General features: G+C 45.2%; 1 protein-coding gene across 1 annotated transcript; it reads left to right on the top strand.

Annotated features, from left to right (window-relative positions):
• The first annotated feature begins 15,788 nt into the window (after nucleotides 1–15,788).
• LOC135387440 (uncharacterized) lies at nucleotides 15,789–17,354 on the top strand. The gene is made up of 3 exons (XM_064616642.1): nucleotides 15,789–15,994; nucleotides 16,070–16,226; nucleotides 17,289–17,354. Exons 1-3 carry the CDS (start codon nucleotides 15,789–15,791, stop codon nucleotides 17,352–17,354), a joined length of 429 nt encoding a protein of 142 aa, XP_064472712.1.
• The last annotated feature ends 1,314 nt before the right edge of the window (nucleotides 17,355–18,668 follow it).

Here is an 18,668-nt window from a genome sequence, read left to right as displayed (position 1 = left end):
ACGGAGATACATATACCAACAAGTCATAGCAAATATCAATTACTTAACACTATGATATTAATAGCATCACAGTCGCGATAGCAACAACTCAAAATCACTTAAATCAGTACTTAAAATCAGACGATACTCAAGCAATTATTATTTTGCACACGCACACGATCTCCAAACAACTAACCAGCGATACAACTTTTCATTAAAAATATTATCAATCAAGACAATGAAAATCCAAATTACGCAGAATGTCGGCATAGTTCCCTTCGAAAATGCAATAAAAGGGGGAAAGGTATACCAAAGGGGCTGGTATAAGCTAGAATGAGGTACTGCCGAGCGGTGCGATGTTTTGAGCGCTATTCGTCAGGCAGTACGGGAAGGAAACAGAAAAGAGGGGACAGTATCAGGTATGCCAGCAACGCCCTCTAGGGGCCAGCGCATACACGTGGGGTTGAATCTTACAAGCAAAGCAAAATTGTGGTGTTTCTTTTGTTGAGCAACTTGCCCTGCAAGTAGCCCTGCAGCAAGTTGCCCTGAGCAACTAGCCCTGCAGGGCAAGTTGCTCAACAGGCAGGGCGTACAGCAGTGCCATTTATAGGAAGAGTTTGAGCATTCCCTGATCTTTTACCTCTGATCTTCATGGGTGGAGCCTATTTTGACGTCAGAGTCGCCGTTGCGCCGCCCAAAAAGTATGAATCCAAGCAGAATCCGCTTATCAGCCATCTAATTTGCACCATATTTATGCTGTCCGCCAGCTGGTCGACAGTTGGATGGTTGCGCTGAATGTAATCTAAGCAACAACCGACTTATAAGCCACAGGCGCCAGTGATAAGGGGGGCTTTCTTGTCAAACTGAAAGAGCTCAAGGACGAAAGGCTCTCGAAGCATGAAGTACGCACGTGTCTTCTCTCCTTGGATTGTAAACAACCATCAGCATCACTATGGCGTCGGAGGCCGGTTGACGACTGGATAACAATAGAGCACGACGAGGGAGGTCGTTCAGCCGTGACGTTGCATGACGTGCTTTAAGTTAGGCTCCTCCTAATGGCGAAACTCTCTCTATAAACGGCTGTGTTGTACAACGGTTGGAGCGCCATCTATGACGCTGCGCTTGTACTTCGGGACTCTTCGGGACTTCGGGTCGAGATCGCGGGACATAAACTAGAACACCTGCTTTGCTGCTACGAAGGGGTCACCGCCCCTACCTGTGCACCCTGTACTACTCACGAGCGTGCCTTCCAGCGTCGGGCGCCCGTTAGCTGCAACCACACTCGTGACTGTCTAGGTCGTCACACCCATGTCGAGCGTGATTTCCGTAACCCTGTTTTGTAGAATCAGGAAGTGGTCTCTGCAGTGCAGAGTTTCTGCTACTAGTTTGCGAATCGGTGATCGCTTGTATCGTACGTTGCTCTCTCCAACGAGGGGAGCCCCGTACGTTTTTCTTTTTATAACCTATGGATTGTTACTGGGAACATATACTTGGTAGTTGGGCACCCTACTCGTAATTTTCAAACAGACGCGGTTGATACAAGAACTGAGATGCCTTCAAGGATGTGCAATAGCAATAGCGTAGCCAGAAAAATATTTCTGGAGGGGTTCTATGGGGACTTTGCATGAGGGAAACGACGGGAAGTCCCCCTTCCCGTCGTTTCCCTCTCCCAAATCAGCTACCAAAGGTTTCGAGAGGGGTTTGAACCCCCTCCCATCCAGCTACTAATAAAAACATAGCCATCAATTATTTCCTCCCTCATTATGTGATATTTGCTTCTCATAGGAGAAAGCTAATCTTGCCGGTTTTGTCCCAGGACGAGAAACCAGCAAAAGAAAAATCTGTAATCCCAACTGAACCAGAAAAGATGACACCAAGGAAAAACCGCATTATGGTGCGCATTCCATAACCGCTTACTCTTTTCAAATTCCGCAAATGCGCGTTTCATACTTCGCTTGTGGGGGTTGCTCCTCTTGTTGCAACGGTTAACTAATCGGGAACGATTAGCAAATAGAAAATCATTGTGAAGAGAAGTGCCTCAGGACGGGAACTGACGATATTTCGTACAGAGACAGTTTTTCTTCTGTGCCAAACTGTTGAGATAGGTATATAGTTCTCCGTATATGCTGTTAATACTTTAGTGCTCTTATACAGGGTGTTTCACAAAACGTGTCATTCAGATTTGCATTTCATTTAGTAACCTTAGTATAGTGACATGAAATAATTGTTATCCATAACTAGTACGACACAAGGCTCCGGACAATATAATGTTTGCCGAACAGGTAGCGATAAAGTTTAATAGATGTAAATACTCTATATCTCTCAAATAGCCCAAGAGTGGGACGACCAAAAGATACGTTCTCGATTAAGCGTATCGCCCTTTTCTACAGTGATAAGAGCGACGTTACGTTCCTTTTTGTAGTTGTTCCCCATACTAGGTGGCAATACAGAAGGTGTAATCAAGCTGTTAAATATTAATAATTGGACGTGTGCTAGGAATAAGTGTCTGATGTTACTTAGTACTCCGATGGCCCTGGAAGCATTTCTCAGTATACCATTTATATGTTCACCCCTGGACATGAATCGGGTTAGGTTACGTCAAGCACCTTTATGGAGCGAGCTTGAGGTATGCTGGCCCCACCCAGACGGAGGTCTAAATCTATAACAGAATTGTTTTTCTGAACGGAACAGGACAGTTTCTGTCTTACGCGTGTTTATCACGAGGCCGTTGACCTCTGACCATTGGATATAGCAGACAATGCATGATTGGCTTCTCTGCAGTACGACGTCGAAATAAAAAAGAGGGCGAAAAAAAAAGAGGCGGAACCTTTTCTTTTTCTTTTCTTTTTTTGCCGCTTATCAACGTATAGTGGAATGTCACCCGCCTTGTTATCCGCGCGTCTTGTGCTGCACGCCGGTCCGGCTATAAATTGTTCTAGCTTCATGGGGGCAGGAGCATGTCCTCCTCTACGCACATCTTTGCGACGGATTTGGTGCGCCGTTGAATATCCGAAACTTGAAGCCCAAATTTCGGGACTTTTTTGGGGCAGTTCCGCTTGCAATATCGAGCGGATTTCTTGGTGGATCCCACTAAGTTCGCTACGGGCTCTCTAATTCTGTAAAAAACAAAACGAAAAAGGAACGAGAGAATAAATAAATAAAACGTTAGGTTAGCTTGGGAAATTTCGGAGTTCAATTAAAGAAGTCCAATTTCTTTTAATTACAATCAAATGAGGATATTTCTGGAAGGCGGCAAATTTAGTTGCCATACAAATGCCGTTTCCCTGTATTTTTCCGTCGCCCCGTTTTTTTATGAAGTCCGAATGACACGTTTTCTGAAACACCCTGTATGTCACAAAACGAACATGAACGTGACTACAAAGATACACACTCTTCATTGGACACACTTGTACGGGTACCACAATGCACAGCTTCATGTACCCACTTTGGCAAGCGCACGCACTATCATCACCACAGCCGCCACCTACTCACCAGGATAGTTGAGAATATTGCTGACGTTGTATCCCGGATCTGAACTCAGGAAGACCCTCTCATTATTGCCTCTCACACTGCGGAAAACGATAGAAAATGCTGACAATCGTTGTGCAATTGATGAAGCCTTGGCATCTGGCCCACACATGCACCAACTGCAAACCTAGACCAAACTATCAAGCACGATGCATATATATATTTCCCTCTTCCCGCGACTAACAGGTCCTTTTTTTTTTGTTTTACGAATCAATCAGTCAATCAATCTCCTTCCCGCCGTAAGATTAGTATTGGAATATGGTGGGAGACCTGATGCATACATATCTAGAGATGATGGTAGATAATCGATCGCCCCCAAAGTGATCGCGGTTTCCACTGTTCTCCGGTAGTCGACTGCTTATCGCAGCGAGGCCACGTAAACGGGAGACTGGATAACAGTGGCCATGACAGTACAAGCTGCACTCACACATGTTCATCACATCTGAAATAATGCTCCTAGGTGCCGAATATCTACAATATATTGACAAGTTAAAATCTTGTTACGAGCAAGTGTTCAAACTGGGATTAGTTTAGTTGGTACGACACTTTGTTTGGCCTTTTGTCGCTGTGCCGTTCACTTTGTAAACTTCGATTGTTTGCGTTCTCGCAGTACATCACATGTAGCGCGTTGCAATGGGGTCACTAGGGGATGCGGGGGTGTCATCCGCACCTAGTGACGCGACGAAAAGGGGCGACGGTCCGCCTCAGTACGTCCTACGTCGGTGGCGCGATTACACCAAAAACAACTCCACGAGGCCTCTTGCCAGACGCGATTTTTATTTCCGGCGTGTGGTATGATATTGTAGTATGCTGGCGTATGGTATAGGCGTGCATCGCCTGGTACGGAAAGGAATCCGTTGTGAGGTGGGGGTAGGGGTGACGCGAAGAGTTCCCACACCGGGTGACGCCATTGGCGCGTTCTTCCATATTTCACGGATAACTTTATGCGTTGTACTCATGAAAATTTGCCTCGATGTGTAGTACAGTTCATGTGTGATTTGATAACGAGCTATGCAAATTTACCGAGTGATACTAACAGAATGCCGCAGCAAATGTTCTGTAGATGCAGAACACTATACAGGGTGTCCAAGCTAACGTACACTGGAGTCTTAAAAACCCGGTGCGTCATCAGTGAATGAAAACTGCAGAATATTGTGAGAAGTCGTGTGCTCTAATCTCCTATACTTTTTCATTATGGCGGATAAATTGATTAGGCGCAATTAATAACTATTTTTTTAAATTATTCCTCTTAAGGCCGAGGTGTGAATTGGAAAGTTGTAGAGCGTGTCGAGAAACACCCGTCGAAAATATTACCTGCGGCGTACGCCCTGCGTGACGTCTCTTTTTTTTTTTTTTTTTTTGTTCTTCTTCTTTTCTGAGTAAGAATGCGGGCGAAATCAGAAAGGGCACCACGTGACACGAGAAGAGCGCATCTACGCGCACGCTTGTATTTCAGAGCTCTAAAAGCGTACAGAACTACTACTATACAACCCTTATCTTCCGAGAAGCGACCTTAAGGTCGGAGCTTACCCGAAGGTTGCGAATTATATCGTCCCATTAAAGTGTACTACAGTATGAATATTCTATGAATATGGGGTGCGTTCCACACGTACGTAATTTCCCGTGCATTCCACAAATAAGGATTGTTGGTCATGGGAGTGCCATCGATCAATTAGAGTAAATCAATTAGCAAATCAACGATCAAACAGGGTAAAGCCGTGTTTTTAGAGTGCAGAATGTCAGCAGTTTCTACACTGCACAGATAAACAAGCTCATAAGTGGTTGGAATGACAGGCGAGCTGCTTTTCCGGCCGAGGATCCACGACCACGTAACTTCTGACGAGCATGTGGTAAAATGACTAGCATTGACTAGCACGGTTAGAGCTAGTACCCCTTACGAAAATAAACGTCTTCTTTCAATTGACCGTCAATTGACTAAAGTCAACGTATGCCGTCAAAACGCCAATTTACATTTAATCTATGAGTGGTTGATTCTTATCTATTTCTTATTGATGACCGGTGTCTTTATATTGACTGGCGATTGACTATTTTCGATTGAGATTAGGCACTGTATTCACTGACTCTTATGTGCCTTTTTATGGACTGGTGATTGACTATTTTCAATTGAGAATGGGCATCGTGTTTAGTGACTCTGACTGTGTTACGCGGTGCCTGCGAAAGCTGAAAGCTGCCATGTGCCCCTTGAAACAACTGGTACGACATCTATGCTAACGCCAGGAGCCACAGTATACAGGACGTATTGAAGGGTTACTTGTACCCACTAATACGCGAGACACATTGTGCCCCTCGAGTTCCCTAACAGAAAAATGACCTACAGGCTTCGCAAAAAAAAGAAAAAGAAAAGAAGAAAATGGTCCAAGGACACCTAACATGAAACAAAATTTTATTGCCTTGCACATACCTTTAAGTTGCATCCAGTACATTATCGTTTGCGGAATGGAAAGCATACACGGTTCACTAATCTTAACACACACACATGGATCACACGTTGCACGTACACACAATCCATCCGATGTACCAGGCAGTCCTCCAAACGTCGGACACACAATCCTCAAAACTTCGAACAAACTGGCACTGGAAAGCTCTGTCAAGATCATCCTTAGTGACGACAATGTGACAGTTCCTGAAAGGAAATGGTCGACGAAGAATCGTTCAAACAAATGGCACCAGATCACGCTATGATGTGAGAAGTGGTTGCAATTTTGCACACGTATGTGTGACTGTTGAGACAGGAAACAACCTGTAAAAAAACCGAAGTGAATATCACGCTGGTATTTTCCAACGTGAATGGTGAAATAGTACACCATTTTTTAACTCACGTCCTGGCAATCGACAGTCCCATTGTCACCTGTAACGAAAGAACGCAATTAATCTCGCTTGTAATGTACATCGTCCCTTCACCGATGTAGTCTATCCTCTCCTGCCACCATTTGCATTGCGTCCATCGTCTGCAACAGAATGTACTTCGATGGTCAAACACGACTAAAACGCAGGCGTCGTACGATGCATCACAGCTAGGTTGACTTACCTTAAGCAAACATTAAACCTGTACTTAAAGAGCAAGGTTGTCATCCTTCTCAAAGGCGAGGTTGCAGCGCAAACAACGGTCAAGAAAGCGGAACGAAGTGCACTGCGGAAGAATACGCGGTGCCATGTCACTCCTCACCGGCGGAGCGCGGAGCAACGTAATACGCTCCAACGAAGGCACATATATTCAGCCGGCACACGGATTATTAAACAAGCACAAGAGTACACGGTTCAGGAGGCACACATATTACTCAGCGGGTACAAAGGCGTTTCATACCGACGTGACGCCTTGTACGTGCTGAAATTTGGCGATGGGGATCGCTGTGCTTGCTTGCTATTTGATAACCGTTACGGTTCCTCTATGCCAGGATACAGATACAAACAATTGTGCTGGAAGACCAAAAAAAGTGGACAAGCTTTGTTTCCTGGTACCACATGTGCAGAAACTTAAACAATTTTCAAAAGTAATCCAGAATCCAATTTGCTGCCAGCTGACTCATGGCAATTAAAGGGCAGTAAATTCGTGTCAACTATTTCTCAATTGGCCTTTGGTTGACTAAAGGCAATAAAAAGTAAAAGAAAGTAGGAGGTCAATACGGTCAATAAAAAGTACGTCGATTTTCAGTTAAAAGTAAATTTTCCCGTCTTACCGCGACTATGCACGATAATAAAATGATCAGTTCGCGTGTTGCCGGGTAGAGGTGAGTTGCAACAGACAAAAGGAACTTCCACTCGAGCACGAATTTGCCAGACAACAACTTGTACGGCGGAAGGGCACATGATTATGAGTTGTGCAACAAATCTTTTTCAGATAGTTTTCGTATATGTATTTGAAAACTCGACAAAATACTGCTAGTAATGCACACCATTATAACATGTTCCGTGTGCATCTGCAATGCAAGTGTTCATTCGTGCACCAGTGTAGAATATGTCACATCATTTGAAGCACGTGACTGTATTCCTGCAGTTGAAGCTGTCACTTACATTTTCCCTCTTTCCAGTTCCGCATAATCAGTAACACCTCGTTTGTTGCCGACTAGATGGATTGTTTCAACAAAGCAACCGCTGTGCGGCAGCCTTTCCCTAAAATTGTTCAGATAGCCATAGTACGTGATTGATGATGTGAAGCACTGTAACAAAAGACATAGTTTATTGAATTGGAGCCTGCATCAGTAAAGCGCTGTCACAATGACTCATAAGCTCCAACAACGAATGGAATTCTGCAGAACGAAGCACCAGAAAAATATCCTGAGAGTATGGCATGGCTGCAGACCAGCTGGTGCAGGACAAACGCCATATCTGTGAAAAGATTGAGTCTGGGAACAGCTAGAGGCACCATTGAGGGAGCGTGCGACTCTCTCGTGCCTCCAGTTAGTTCCCGGAACCACCCTCTTCACGTTATAGGACAGAATACTCCGATAATACTAAACCTGTCGTATACAGACTGATATGATAGGTTCCAGATGACAATAAATACCGCGGACATTTTCATTACAAAACGAATAGATGTATAAAGCATGCGACTGACAATTACAAAATACTCGTCGTCAGCGAGTGTCTCCATGACAACGCATTACTCCAGGCACTACGTCAGGTTCCTAAATTTCTTATTATGAAACTATCATGGCGCTTTTGACTTCCTCGGTCCGACAAACTTGTTCGGTGAAAATGTTCCGAAAGCCCAGACTCATGGTTAGAAGATTAAGCTTAACCACCGGCTTGAGTCTGCAGAAGACAACATTAAATAAATTGAAGTAATTTGGGAAAAAGAAAATGTCATGAAATCCTCGCTTCGCCGTTAAAGCGAGACCGCCATTTTCGGCAAAAAAATGGTGTCATGGCGGCCCGCTTGGGAAGCAGCAGCCAATGAAAAACGCTCAGTTTGATTGACTGGTCGAGCCTCTTTTTTATGCTCCTCCTAATGGCGAGATTCCCTTTGGCACCACTCCCGTCCGCCGGTCGGACACCAAAGTCTTTCTGCCACTCCCTGATTGGCCTTATCCGCGTCAAGAGCACTCACTAATTGGCCTTGTCCAGGTGACGTTAGCAGAGAGTGAATTCCCGAATGCCCTCAACATCCGTCGTCTGCCTTTGTCAAGCATTACATCAAATTGCAGAGAGACAACTCCACTAATCCGCGTCGGATTTTTGGTGTCATGGTCAGTGATGAACGATGAGTAAAATGGCACTGTAGTTTCGGAATCAACCGCGACGGATGCGAAAGTCCCTTTAAGGCAGGGTGTCGAACCGAACCCGAACCCGAACCGAAAACCGTACCTGAACCGTTATTTTTGCCGGAACCGAACCCGAACCCGAACCGAAATTTTCATGACACTGTTGAACCCGAACCGGAGCAGAGCCGTAAAAAATAATAGCGGTAACCGGTTCGCAACAAAACGGTTCGGACATAAAAGAAGTCAGCATAAGACTTCCTCTCTATCCCACAACGAAGACACATTGGTATCATCATCACGTGCCTATATCATAAATTTCAGAAATGTTCACCTAGCAGTCAGACGACGACGTATAGTAAGTATACTTTCAGCGACTTTTTAACATGTTGAAGCGCAGTTGTCCTTGTCAGCGCCGCGGCTAGCGCCCCACGCACGTGGTGCGGCGTCTACTCTTCAGAGACGAGGTGCCACGCGGACGAATGAAACACGAATGGAGTAGGTCAGTTATATAGCTCTACAGGACGAATATGTGATCAAATAAGTGCCCAAGATTTCCCTTTACACGTGAGCAGTACAAATTAAACAAGTCAGAAACATGAGAAATGGAGAAGGAGCGTACGCAGAACGGTGCCTGTTTGATTGGTCGTGGTTTGAAAAGTAAATATGGTTCTGCTTATCGGTAGCGCAGTTGTGTCGTGACACTTTGCCGTTGTGTTGTGGATTAACTAGTACACTGCTGTGAGCTCGGACAGAGCAAGGCTGGCAGGCTTATTTTCGACATGCTTCAGTACGGTTTCAGATCGATTCACGCTGCGAAGGCAGCGTGCCGTCAAGTACTGTCGTCTATGTTACGCTGTCCATCTTATTAGGCTTCCTTCAAGTGTATCTTGCTGGCACTGCGCGTGTGAAAAAAGAGATTTTGGGAACAGAAAGTAGCAGGGCTACACCGCTTCAACAAGCGTGAACTCCAGTTGCAATAAGTGTTCATCCATTTCTCATTTCTCTCGCTAAAGGGCTACCTCACCGCTAGAGACGTCAATGCAGACAACAGCAGTAAGCTATTAGCCACGCATTTCCTGATAGAAGCAGTTTTATGGAACATATAAAACGGAAGCGTTGAACCGGTTCGCGAACCGGTTCGGGGCTGCGAACCGGTTTGCGAACCGGTTCGATTTCTGGCGTGGCCGAACCGGAACTGAACCGGAACGAAATCAAAACAACGCGAACCCGAACCCGAACCGAACCCGTATTTTTTGCGGTTCGACACCCTGCTTTAAGGAACATCAGACGACCATTCGGGGCAACCTGCCCACGGTCACGCAGGACCACGTGACAAAGTGCGGCTGTTGAACCCCGAGATAAATATAGAACAATTGACAAGGTATGCAGGGAAGTTGTAGAAAGGGTCATTAACAAACATGCGGGGGATAGATGCATAAGTGCGGAGTCGATAGCTCTACAAAAGAATATCAATTACTGGAGGACGTCGCTGAGTGATAACTATAGGGCCCGGAATTTTAGGCAGTTGCCTAAAAATGCCTAAATGCAACATTTTCAGGGTTGCTTGCCTTTTTATCGACTCTATTGAATTGTAGCCTATTTTGAACATTTTTAGATGGCATAACAGCCTTTTTTAGAGGTGCAAGTGTGGGTGCAGCTTTCGGTCTTATGCTAAGTGCTGCATTTTGCTTTTCGTTCCTGCGTTTTGCACCTTTAGTTCTTCTATTTTTCTCTCTCGTTTGGTTTCCTTCGGCACCCTGGTACCATGTATATTTGAACGAAATATTTCGCCTTTGTTGGCCTTTCAAGACCTTTGAGGGCAGAGAACTAAAAGTAGCATTGTTCTAGGCCGCCTATTACGCTGTTTTCGAGGGCCTGCCAGGCTATTTCCATCGTTTTTAGCACTTAAATTTTCCGGTCCTACTGATAACCCATGCGGTTTTGTGTGGACGTGTTGGGGAGGAAGTGATTTTTATGTTTCAGAAAGTTTTATTCATTTCGAATAAAGGAGCTTGTAGGAATTGTCGTCTGCTGTGTCTCTGTCCTGCCATCGCACTCGTTCCGTTCAAGATGTTTTACCAAGAAGCCGAGGAATTTGTGTTACCTGATAAGAAATGTTGGCGATGTATGCGACAGCGGTTTCAAACGCGGCCCTGAGAAGGTGCGATAAAAATTCATCCAGGTTTTACCGCGAAACGGTTAGATCATTCGAAGGAGGGGAAAGTAAAGAAAAAAAAAAGGTTTATAGTCTTGCGCGTTCAATATAGCTTTGCGCTGCGTTAACTACACTTTGCAAGTCTGCGGCAAATACGATGTGTCTTCTGTCGTCGTTGTTGCTTCTTGCCGCATTGCTGCGAAAAACAGAGGACTTGTTGGAATGTCTTGCGTACTTACTCTTTCGAGGTCCTGATAGTTAGACAGATCCGGTCTACTTGAGCCACGCGCACAGGAACAGAAACACAGCAAAGTTATTGTTACAGTTGCTGCGGTCGACATCGTTGAGAGCCTAGCCTTTGTAACCTACACATGCGACGATCGCTACAGCCACAAGTGACTAACCTCATGCGCACCGTACGTTGCTGCGAAACACGCGTCCCTGTTTCAACTATGTGGAGCACAGATGGCCCGCGATCTGCACTACTTTCCCTCAGAGCCAGCTCTGTACGGCGCTTGTGCGCCCGTGGCATAAGCTCCAACTATTAGGCAGCGGAAATGAGATCCGCCTACGAAGACATATCTAGCAGCCACTACGTTCGGCCTCAGTCGGCAACCTACCGGGCTTATGTTTTCATCGAAAAAGTTCTTATATATTGGTATATATGTACATAATGAAGGGGGGAAAGGCCATTAAAGGGACCGAAAAGTGAAAAATAACCACCATATTTTTGTCCACTGTCGTCCACAACAACATTCTTTGAGAAGACACAGAAAGCATTACTCCTCAATTCGGCATATTTTTTTACGTATACATATTTTGAAGATTGCCGGAACATGGACGGTGCTGCCAACTAACGGCGAAAAAGAGCAACTTGGGTTTCGCGTCCAGGGCTCCCAGGAATTGGTCAACCCTTACCACGTGACAGTTAATTTTGTATAGAACAAAGTTGACGCATATTATCTTACAGCTAAACGCCATTTTAAAAATGACGCTCACTCCCATAGTTTCTACGTTAATAAAGCACTCAGCTACTTCGCCGCTACGAGCTACGATTCGCCGCGACATCTGCAAGGCCGTCTGTGTTATCACGTTTATTGTTTACGTCGTGGGTGGTCATGTTGGTCGCGCGAAGCAGAAAGTGGAAGTGAATGACGTGTTCGTAGCTGCTGTGTCACGTATTCGAGAGACTTACATATGCCTGGTGTAGATTTGGTGTTCGTGGATGCAAAAATCATGTTCGTTGATCTTCGACGGCGGGCGTTTTCTACCACAAGATTCTAAAGGAGTGTGCGCGAAAACAAATGCGGTTCGAAACACTTGGGTATTAGATGTAGCAGTCGTGTCGTGTGCGCTGGGCTCATTTTGCTGCCGATGACTACGAAGATGCCGTATAGAAGGCGAATTGCGAAGGCGTCCGAAGCAGTGATTTCCCCAGAAATTCACTGCTGAGGGGGTGCCGAGCTTTCAAGGGGGGGGGGGGAGGGTATGCTTGGTGACGGTTCCACTTGCGAAATTTTTCTTAGACACGGAAAGAATCGTGGCACAATGGTGACATATCTGCGGAGCTTTCCCGTTTTATTTGTACATTTTAATACGTTACAACACAGTACAGTAGAATACAGATCAGTAGATACATCATTATGAGCGGCATTTCAACATTAAGATGCATAATCGCACGACCGATAAAGAAAAAATACTTTCAGCTTGGCCCACGAAACTCAATGAATATCTAGCAACCAACGGTGAAGACCTCAGGCGAAAAAAGCAGAATACCTCGCTTGATTGAGTTGGGCGCAAATGATTCCTTGTGATCCACATCGAGTTTGCATGCCCGAACGCATTTTTTCTCGTATGCGCGTACTATATGAATGGAACAGTGATTTTCAGATGAATTTGAACAAATGCATGGTAGGATTATCTGCATCACTGTGGTCCTACAGCCCAAATTTGATAGTACAGGATGTAATTCACTGCGCCGGACTCACTACTAGAATGTGTTGGTGGCCGAGTTGAGTGGTGTCACCTGAGAAATATCAGGGGGGGGGGGGTTCCAAAAATGCAGGGAGGGTGTACACCCCCCCTCAGGGAGGTGTAGGGAAATCCCTGGTCCGAAGCAAACTGCCGTTCAGAAACAATTGATCTTGCTTCACCGAGGTGACGAGTTCAACACAACGTCTTAAATATGTACACACTCTTAAAAATGGACTTCACCGCATAGCACGCTCTTAGCCAACCATCATCTCGAATGATATCGTTATCTGCCCTGATTTGATGGAAACGGGAGGCGTACGCCTTTTTTGTGACACTTAGGCTGGTCATAATTGTCGCAGAAAAGGCGTACGCCTCCCGTTTTCAACAAATCAGGGCAGATAACGATATCATTCGAGATGATGGTTGGCTAAGAGCGTGCTATGCGGTGAAGTTCATTTTTAAGAGTGCAGGCGTCACACATATATAAATTATAATATAGCGATGACGTATTCCATTTAACTTGTGTTATCCTACTTGTCCCGTACTCAACATTGTTAACATCAACAAATTTTAGGGGCCTTCAAGTGGAGCCAGACTGCTTCGTGTGTATGTGATCCAGGCACTCAAGTTGACTTGACAGAAATAGCTGAACGCAGGCATGCAAAGTCCACAGATGGAAGCAGTAGATTAGTTACGTGTTGCAGATTTTGTGCCATTTTTAGAGTCTTTGGACAGGTGCAGAACATTAGTAGGACGTCAACAGTAGGAGAAGAAACCAATAAGAACTACTAGCTTGTTTGAAGGGTAGAAGAATACTTCCTGTTGAGGTGTAGTTATGGATAAGGTACGCCTTTTTGAAACCAATTATCCTGTACATCAGGACAAAAAAAAAAGAAAAGAAAAAGCTCCGCCTCCCATTTTCAACAAATCGGGCGAGAACGTTGTCATTCGGGATGATGGTTGGCTAGGAGCGTGCTATGTGGTGTGGTGAATTTTTAAGAGTGCACCCCGCTAGTTCACAGCGCTCTTGCGGATGTTCCTAATCTTCCGTCGCCCCCGTGGGTGAACCGGGCGGATGAATACAAAATTGAGCGCCGGATAGCTGATCGAAAGAGCGCACTGCTCCGCGCAAGAAACATGTAAACCGAAACCGATTAATTACTCGGAAAAATCACTAACTGTCGACGTGGTTTTTTCACCACGTGGTGGTGGTCGACGTGGTTTTTGTCTTGGAATATTTTTCGCTGAAGGTCCCGATGCGTAAAACAGAGGTTCCGTAAGCCTGCGAAGTAAAATTTAAAAGTTAGTATGCTTATCTAATTAGCGACCGTATGCAGATGAGACGCTCACTACTCAGTTCATGGCCGATGTCCCAAGAATCTTTGCCACAAAGAAATTTCTTCAATGGCGCCACCTGATCACGAATTATCCAGTCGGGAGATTTCGGTGGGACACCCGGTATTGTAGCTGGAGTGCGAGGCTTATGATTTTCGACAGTACAGCTCACACAACTAGTTCTGTTTCAAAGTACATGATGTGGCTTAAAGGACACTCACCATGTTGTTTCTCATCACGTTTAGTTTTTCCTTCTAGAAGGTGGTCATCTTCAGCAACATCTTCTCGTGTTTTCAGAGGGAGGTTGAGGTCGTCCACACTAAATTGCTCGCCATTTGGTTTGTTTTTAAGCCACCCTCCAGCTGACCCAGCCTGTGGAAAATGTCCAACTAAATTTGCCTTATGTCCTCCATGGTCTCGAGAATTTCTTTGTTCTTTTCTTTGACTCTAGCCAGGTGCCCCATGATGTTGTACTCAACAACTAAAAGTAAAACAGTTATTTGGCAAGACAACCCTTTGTATTCTCACAAATGTTTCAAAGACACCATACCACACAATTTGCGGCTCTCATCAATTAGATATGCGTACTGCTTAAATAAACTGATTTCAAAACGGAACTCTGTGAGTGCACCTAAACACATGGATTTAATGCTTCGGAGCTTGCTGATGCACTATAACTATGACATAAGTTTTAATAGTAAATAGAATGGATGATATTCTGTGATGGTACCTCGTGTAGCTTACTGCTTAGAACAATTGACACTCACCACTAGCTTTTTGGGGAGCTGCCTCGCTGTGGTGCTCTTTCTGTGGTTGATTTACCTCTGTCGAAATGTTCAGTTCTCGACCACCCTCTGAACGCATAATTGTGACAAAATGGAGATACGCTGTTTTGGATTTTTTTGGGCTGTAAACCAATGCTAAATATGAATTAGAAGTAACGGAAAAGATACATTTAACTAGCCAGTTATTTCCCCATCCTAGTACCAGGCTGCAATAAATTCTATTAGCTGTCCAATGGTCTAATTTCAGTTTTGTAAATCCTAGGCACTAGCTGTTGCTTCGAGACAAACTAACCAAGCTTGCAGCAGTGTTCTTTAGTGCCAGACGAGGCAGAGGGTTGCACAGTAAGCATCTCCTGTGGTGGCATCGGCAAAGACATGACAGACGACGGCAAATGTTCAGGAGACTCGTCTGAGGCTGCTGATGTCTGACGGCTGATTGGAGTGTGCCTGCTGCATCTGACGTCAGACTTGACGATGTTCAGTGCTGACAAAGGGCTGAGAATAGCTGAGCGCTGCGCGGCCCTTAAAGGGAGGATCCGCAACGGTTGTGCCCAAAATTAAGTGAAGGTTGGTTTCAGCAGAGACCACCCCCCAGATGCTGACAACAGCCTCCGTTTCCAATAAACGTGCGCGCATAATTTATAAACAGCAAAAACGATAAACCGAAACCGAAACTATGAGAGCAGGCGGTGGCATCGGAATCGAGGAGCGCTTCGCCGTGACGTCAGTCGCGAGATTCGTCTGCTGTGATTCCCATGTGTTGTATTGCATTGAAGACGCAAGGAAGCAAGTTACGCTTAACGTGCAATCATGGAAACCGACTCCGCATCAGAAAACAGCTCCACGGGACTTGAGCCCGATTCAGACGTGTATTCTGATGAGGAGAATGACTTGACGGTCATCATAAACCACGACGACTCGCCGTTTTCGACGGACCCTGTACCAGTGCGCGCGTCCCTTGAAACCGAGGCCTCGGACCCATACACTGAAGACTGTCGAACTCAAAGTAACGAATGGTGAGTTTCTAATAGCTTTTCGCACGTTCTTATATCTGTGCCATGGGTGCACGCGTAACATGAAACACGTTGCAGGTGCACGTGCGGTCGGTGCCACCCGCAGGAAACCGACGAATTCGTTTGCTGCAGAGAGCTCGACGCGGTAGCAGCAGTATGTGATGAAGAGTGCGTGGACTGCATAACGGCGCACGACCTCTTCCAACTCATGTGCTTGCACAGGAGGCAGCTTCAGGTGCGCAGCCGGTTTCTACGGAACGAGCGTCCGTTTTACATGGAACGCTGCTCTAGTGACGACACCAACAGGTATTCAGCCTTACCTTTGACCTGGTAATGTCCACGTCCTGAAGTGTCTTTGCACATTGATCATGTCCGGCAGGGGCGGCGGAATGTGCTGAGCGCGCGGGCTCAGGACTGTGGTCGGCGCCCCCCATCTCCCTCAATCCCCTTACGCTGGCATCGTGAACAGTTTGAACAGTTATGCCTGCCTAGTTTATGTCAAATATTTCTGAATGCAAGGTTGTTGTTTTGGATTTTTCTGTAATTTATTCAAATTTCCTTTGGTTTCAGACATGAAGCTTTATTTTTAAATTGTTTTTGTATCTTGTTGCATTTTAAGTCCAAGATGTAGCTTACAGTCCTGTTTATTATCTCTACTGCTTTCGGCAACTTCACATTTTTAGTGACCTGATATTTAATTTTTCTATAGTCAAAATGAATTTGCAATCTTGTTGAGTGAAGCTGAATCTTGAGACATATGATTGGGGGTTCTGTACCTTTAAACACAATATAGCGACTACACCCATGTTAGTCAGGCTGTATCTCCTGTGGGAACAAGTTTCGCTGTCCCCACCCCCTCTTCCGCTACCATTGATGCCCTGTCCACAACAGCACCTGCGGGCTGAAGTTTGCAGATTTACAATATGTACTTTTAATGGGACACAGCTCCGATAGGGCTATACTAGCCCTCGAACTGCACCTGAAGCGGAGATTCCGAGCACACAATCTGAATATGTGTATCACTTTACAATCTGAATATATGTGTGTTACTTTTGCCTTTCTGAGCACAACCTGTGCATGTCGGACCACCATTGCTTCCCGCTTTTGGCTATCGTGGCAAATGGGTCACTGGTGATCATGGAATCCGGCACACACAGGCAGGACCAATAAAAAAAAATTCTTTGGTTACCAGGACTTCACTGTGCTCACAGCATTGCTCTGTCGGAGCTCAATGTATTTTTTGCAACCTTTTGCAGGGCCCTGCACTACACAGCGTACCGAGAATTTGTGGTTTTAGTGCACGGCAGAGGACTGGGTGCTGGACAGCGACGAAGAATACCCGGATGTGCGCTTAGGCGAATAAGAGAGGCATTCCCGTCTGCTACGTACACACATTTCGGATGGAATTAGCCTGTTGGACTGATTTGGCTCTGCCCGTGCATGTGCAGTGTGAAGTGCTACTTTGTAGTATTGTGTGTTACGTGTTAGGCTTGTGCGAGCATACTAGGCTTGGTACAATACATTTATTTCTGGTCGGTAAGTTACCTTCCAAAGATGTGTACAAAGTAGTCCCACGTCAACAATGAAATTTTTGTTGTACCCCTTCCGGTGATTCATAACATGTACAACTTCAAGCAGAGCTAAGCATACCAGCACAATGTGAGTGAATCATTATTGAGGAAGATTTTAGCCACCCAAGCTCCATTTCGTGAATGTTTATAGAATGATGTACCATTCATAGATGGAGAAGTTACCCGTCAAAAAGAACTTGATTGAATATCACATATTATGGCATAAAATGCCATGAAAAATATGTGGACATGAGTGAAAAGTGAATTAAAAGTAACTTGGAACATAGCTTAAGATACTTTGGTAAAGTTACCTGAAAAAGAAATGAGTTTCTCTGAAAGTTACCCTGGCACAAAAGCACTGAATTAAGTTACCAAGTTACCAAAAAAAGGAACTGAGTTACAGTAACGAGTCACCTCGAGCTCTGGTACCATTGATGCGGTCTCAACCAACAGTTTTGTCCAAATCAATGATTGTTCACCAAAGGCAGCTAACGTGGCTGTAATCTTGCTCGAGAACGAGACCTGGTCACCCCGACTGATATTACTAACTCTGCTTAAAGCTGTACATTCTATGAAAGAAAGAGCATGCAATATACAATATGCACCGTCTACCCTCCATGTGCAGACAGTCTGATGTGGAGATATTTTGCCTGTACTCCATCAAGGGACTGGTCACCTGGGGAAGAAATAAATGACAACATGGAGAAAATTTGTTACAAGTTCTTTTCTAGGGAAATATTTCAGGGGACCTCCTTTGACACTGCCTTCTGGCTATGCTAATCTCTGCGACTTACTGTGTGCTTGCAATGCTGCTGTTTCTGAAGCGGGAATGATGCGCAGCTGTAGCATCCTCCAGAGTTGGCTTACTGCCGTATGTGCTGCACAATGACGGCTTGGTTGTGGTTGCATTGACCAACGTAGCTTCTTTGTAGGAAGGCCACTGCTCCAAACATTTGAAGAGCTCGGTGAACAGCCTATCGACGTAGCCTGTAATGTCCGTGTTGTTACAATGAGACAAATATAAAAATGCAACATGATAGTTGCACAAACCGTATGAGCTGCACTCCTTCAGCGGAACCACCACCCAGCGCTTTGCTTGCTTAGAT

The sequence above is a fragment of the Ornithodoros turicata genome, chromosome 1 (genome assembly GCF_037126465.1).
Source record: "Ornithodoros turicata isolate Travis chromosome 1, ASM3712646v1, whole genome shotgun sequence".
In the NCBI taxonomy this organism is placed as follows: Eukaryota; Metazoa; Arthropoda; class Arachnida; order Ixodida; family Argasidae; genus Ornithodoros; species Ornithodoros turicata.
The sequence above is the reverse complement of the archived record's forward strand: the minus strand, read 5'-3'. Positions and strand labels throughout refer to the sequence as shown.

Coding starts and splice junctions, on each gene's coding strand:
- LOC135387440 (XM_064616642.1), top strand. CDS start 15,789: ATGGAAACCGACTCCGCATCAGAAAACAGCTCCACGGGACTTGAGCCC. Junction 15,995..16,069: donor CGAACTCAAAGTAACGAATG/GTGAGTTTCTAA, acceptor AACACGTTGCAG/GTGCACGTGCGGTCGGTGCC. Junction 16,227..17,288: donor TGCACAGGAGGCAGCTTCAG/GTGCGCAGCCGG, acceptor TTGTGGTTTTAG/TGCACGGCAGAGGACTGGGT.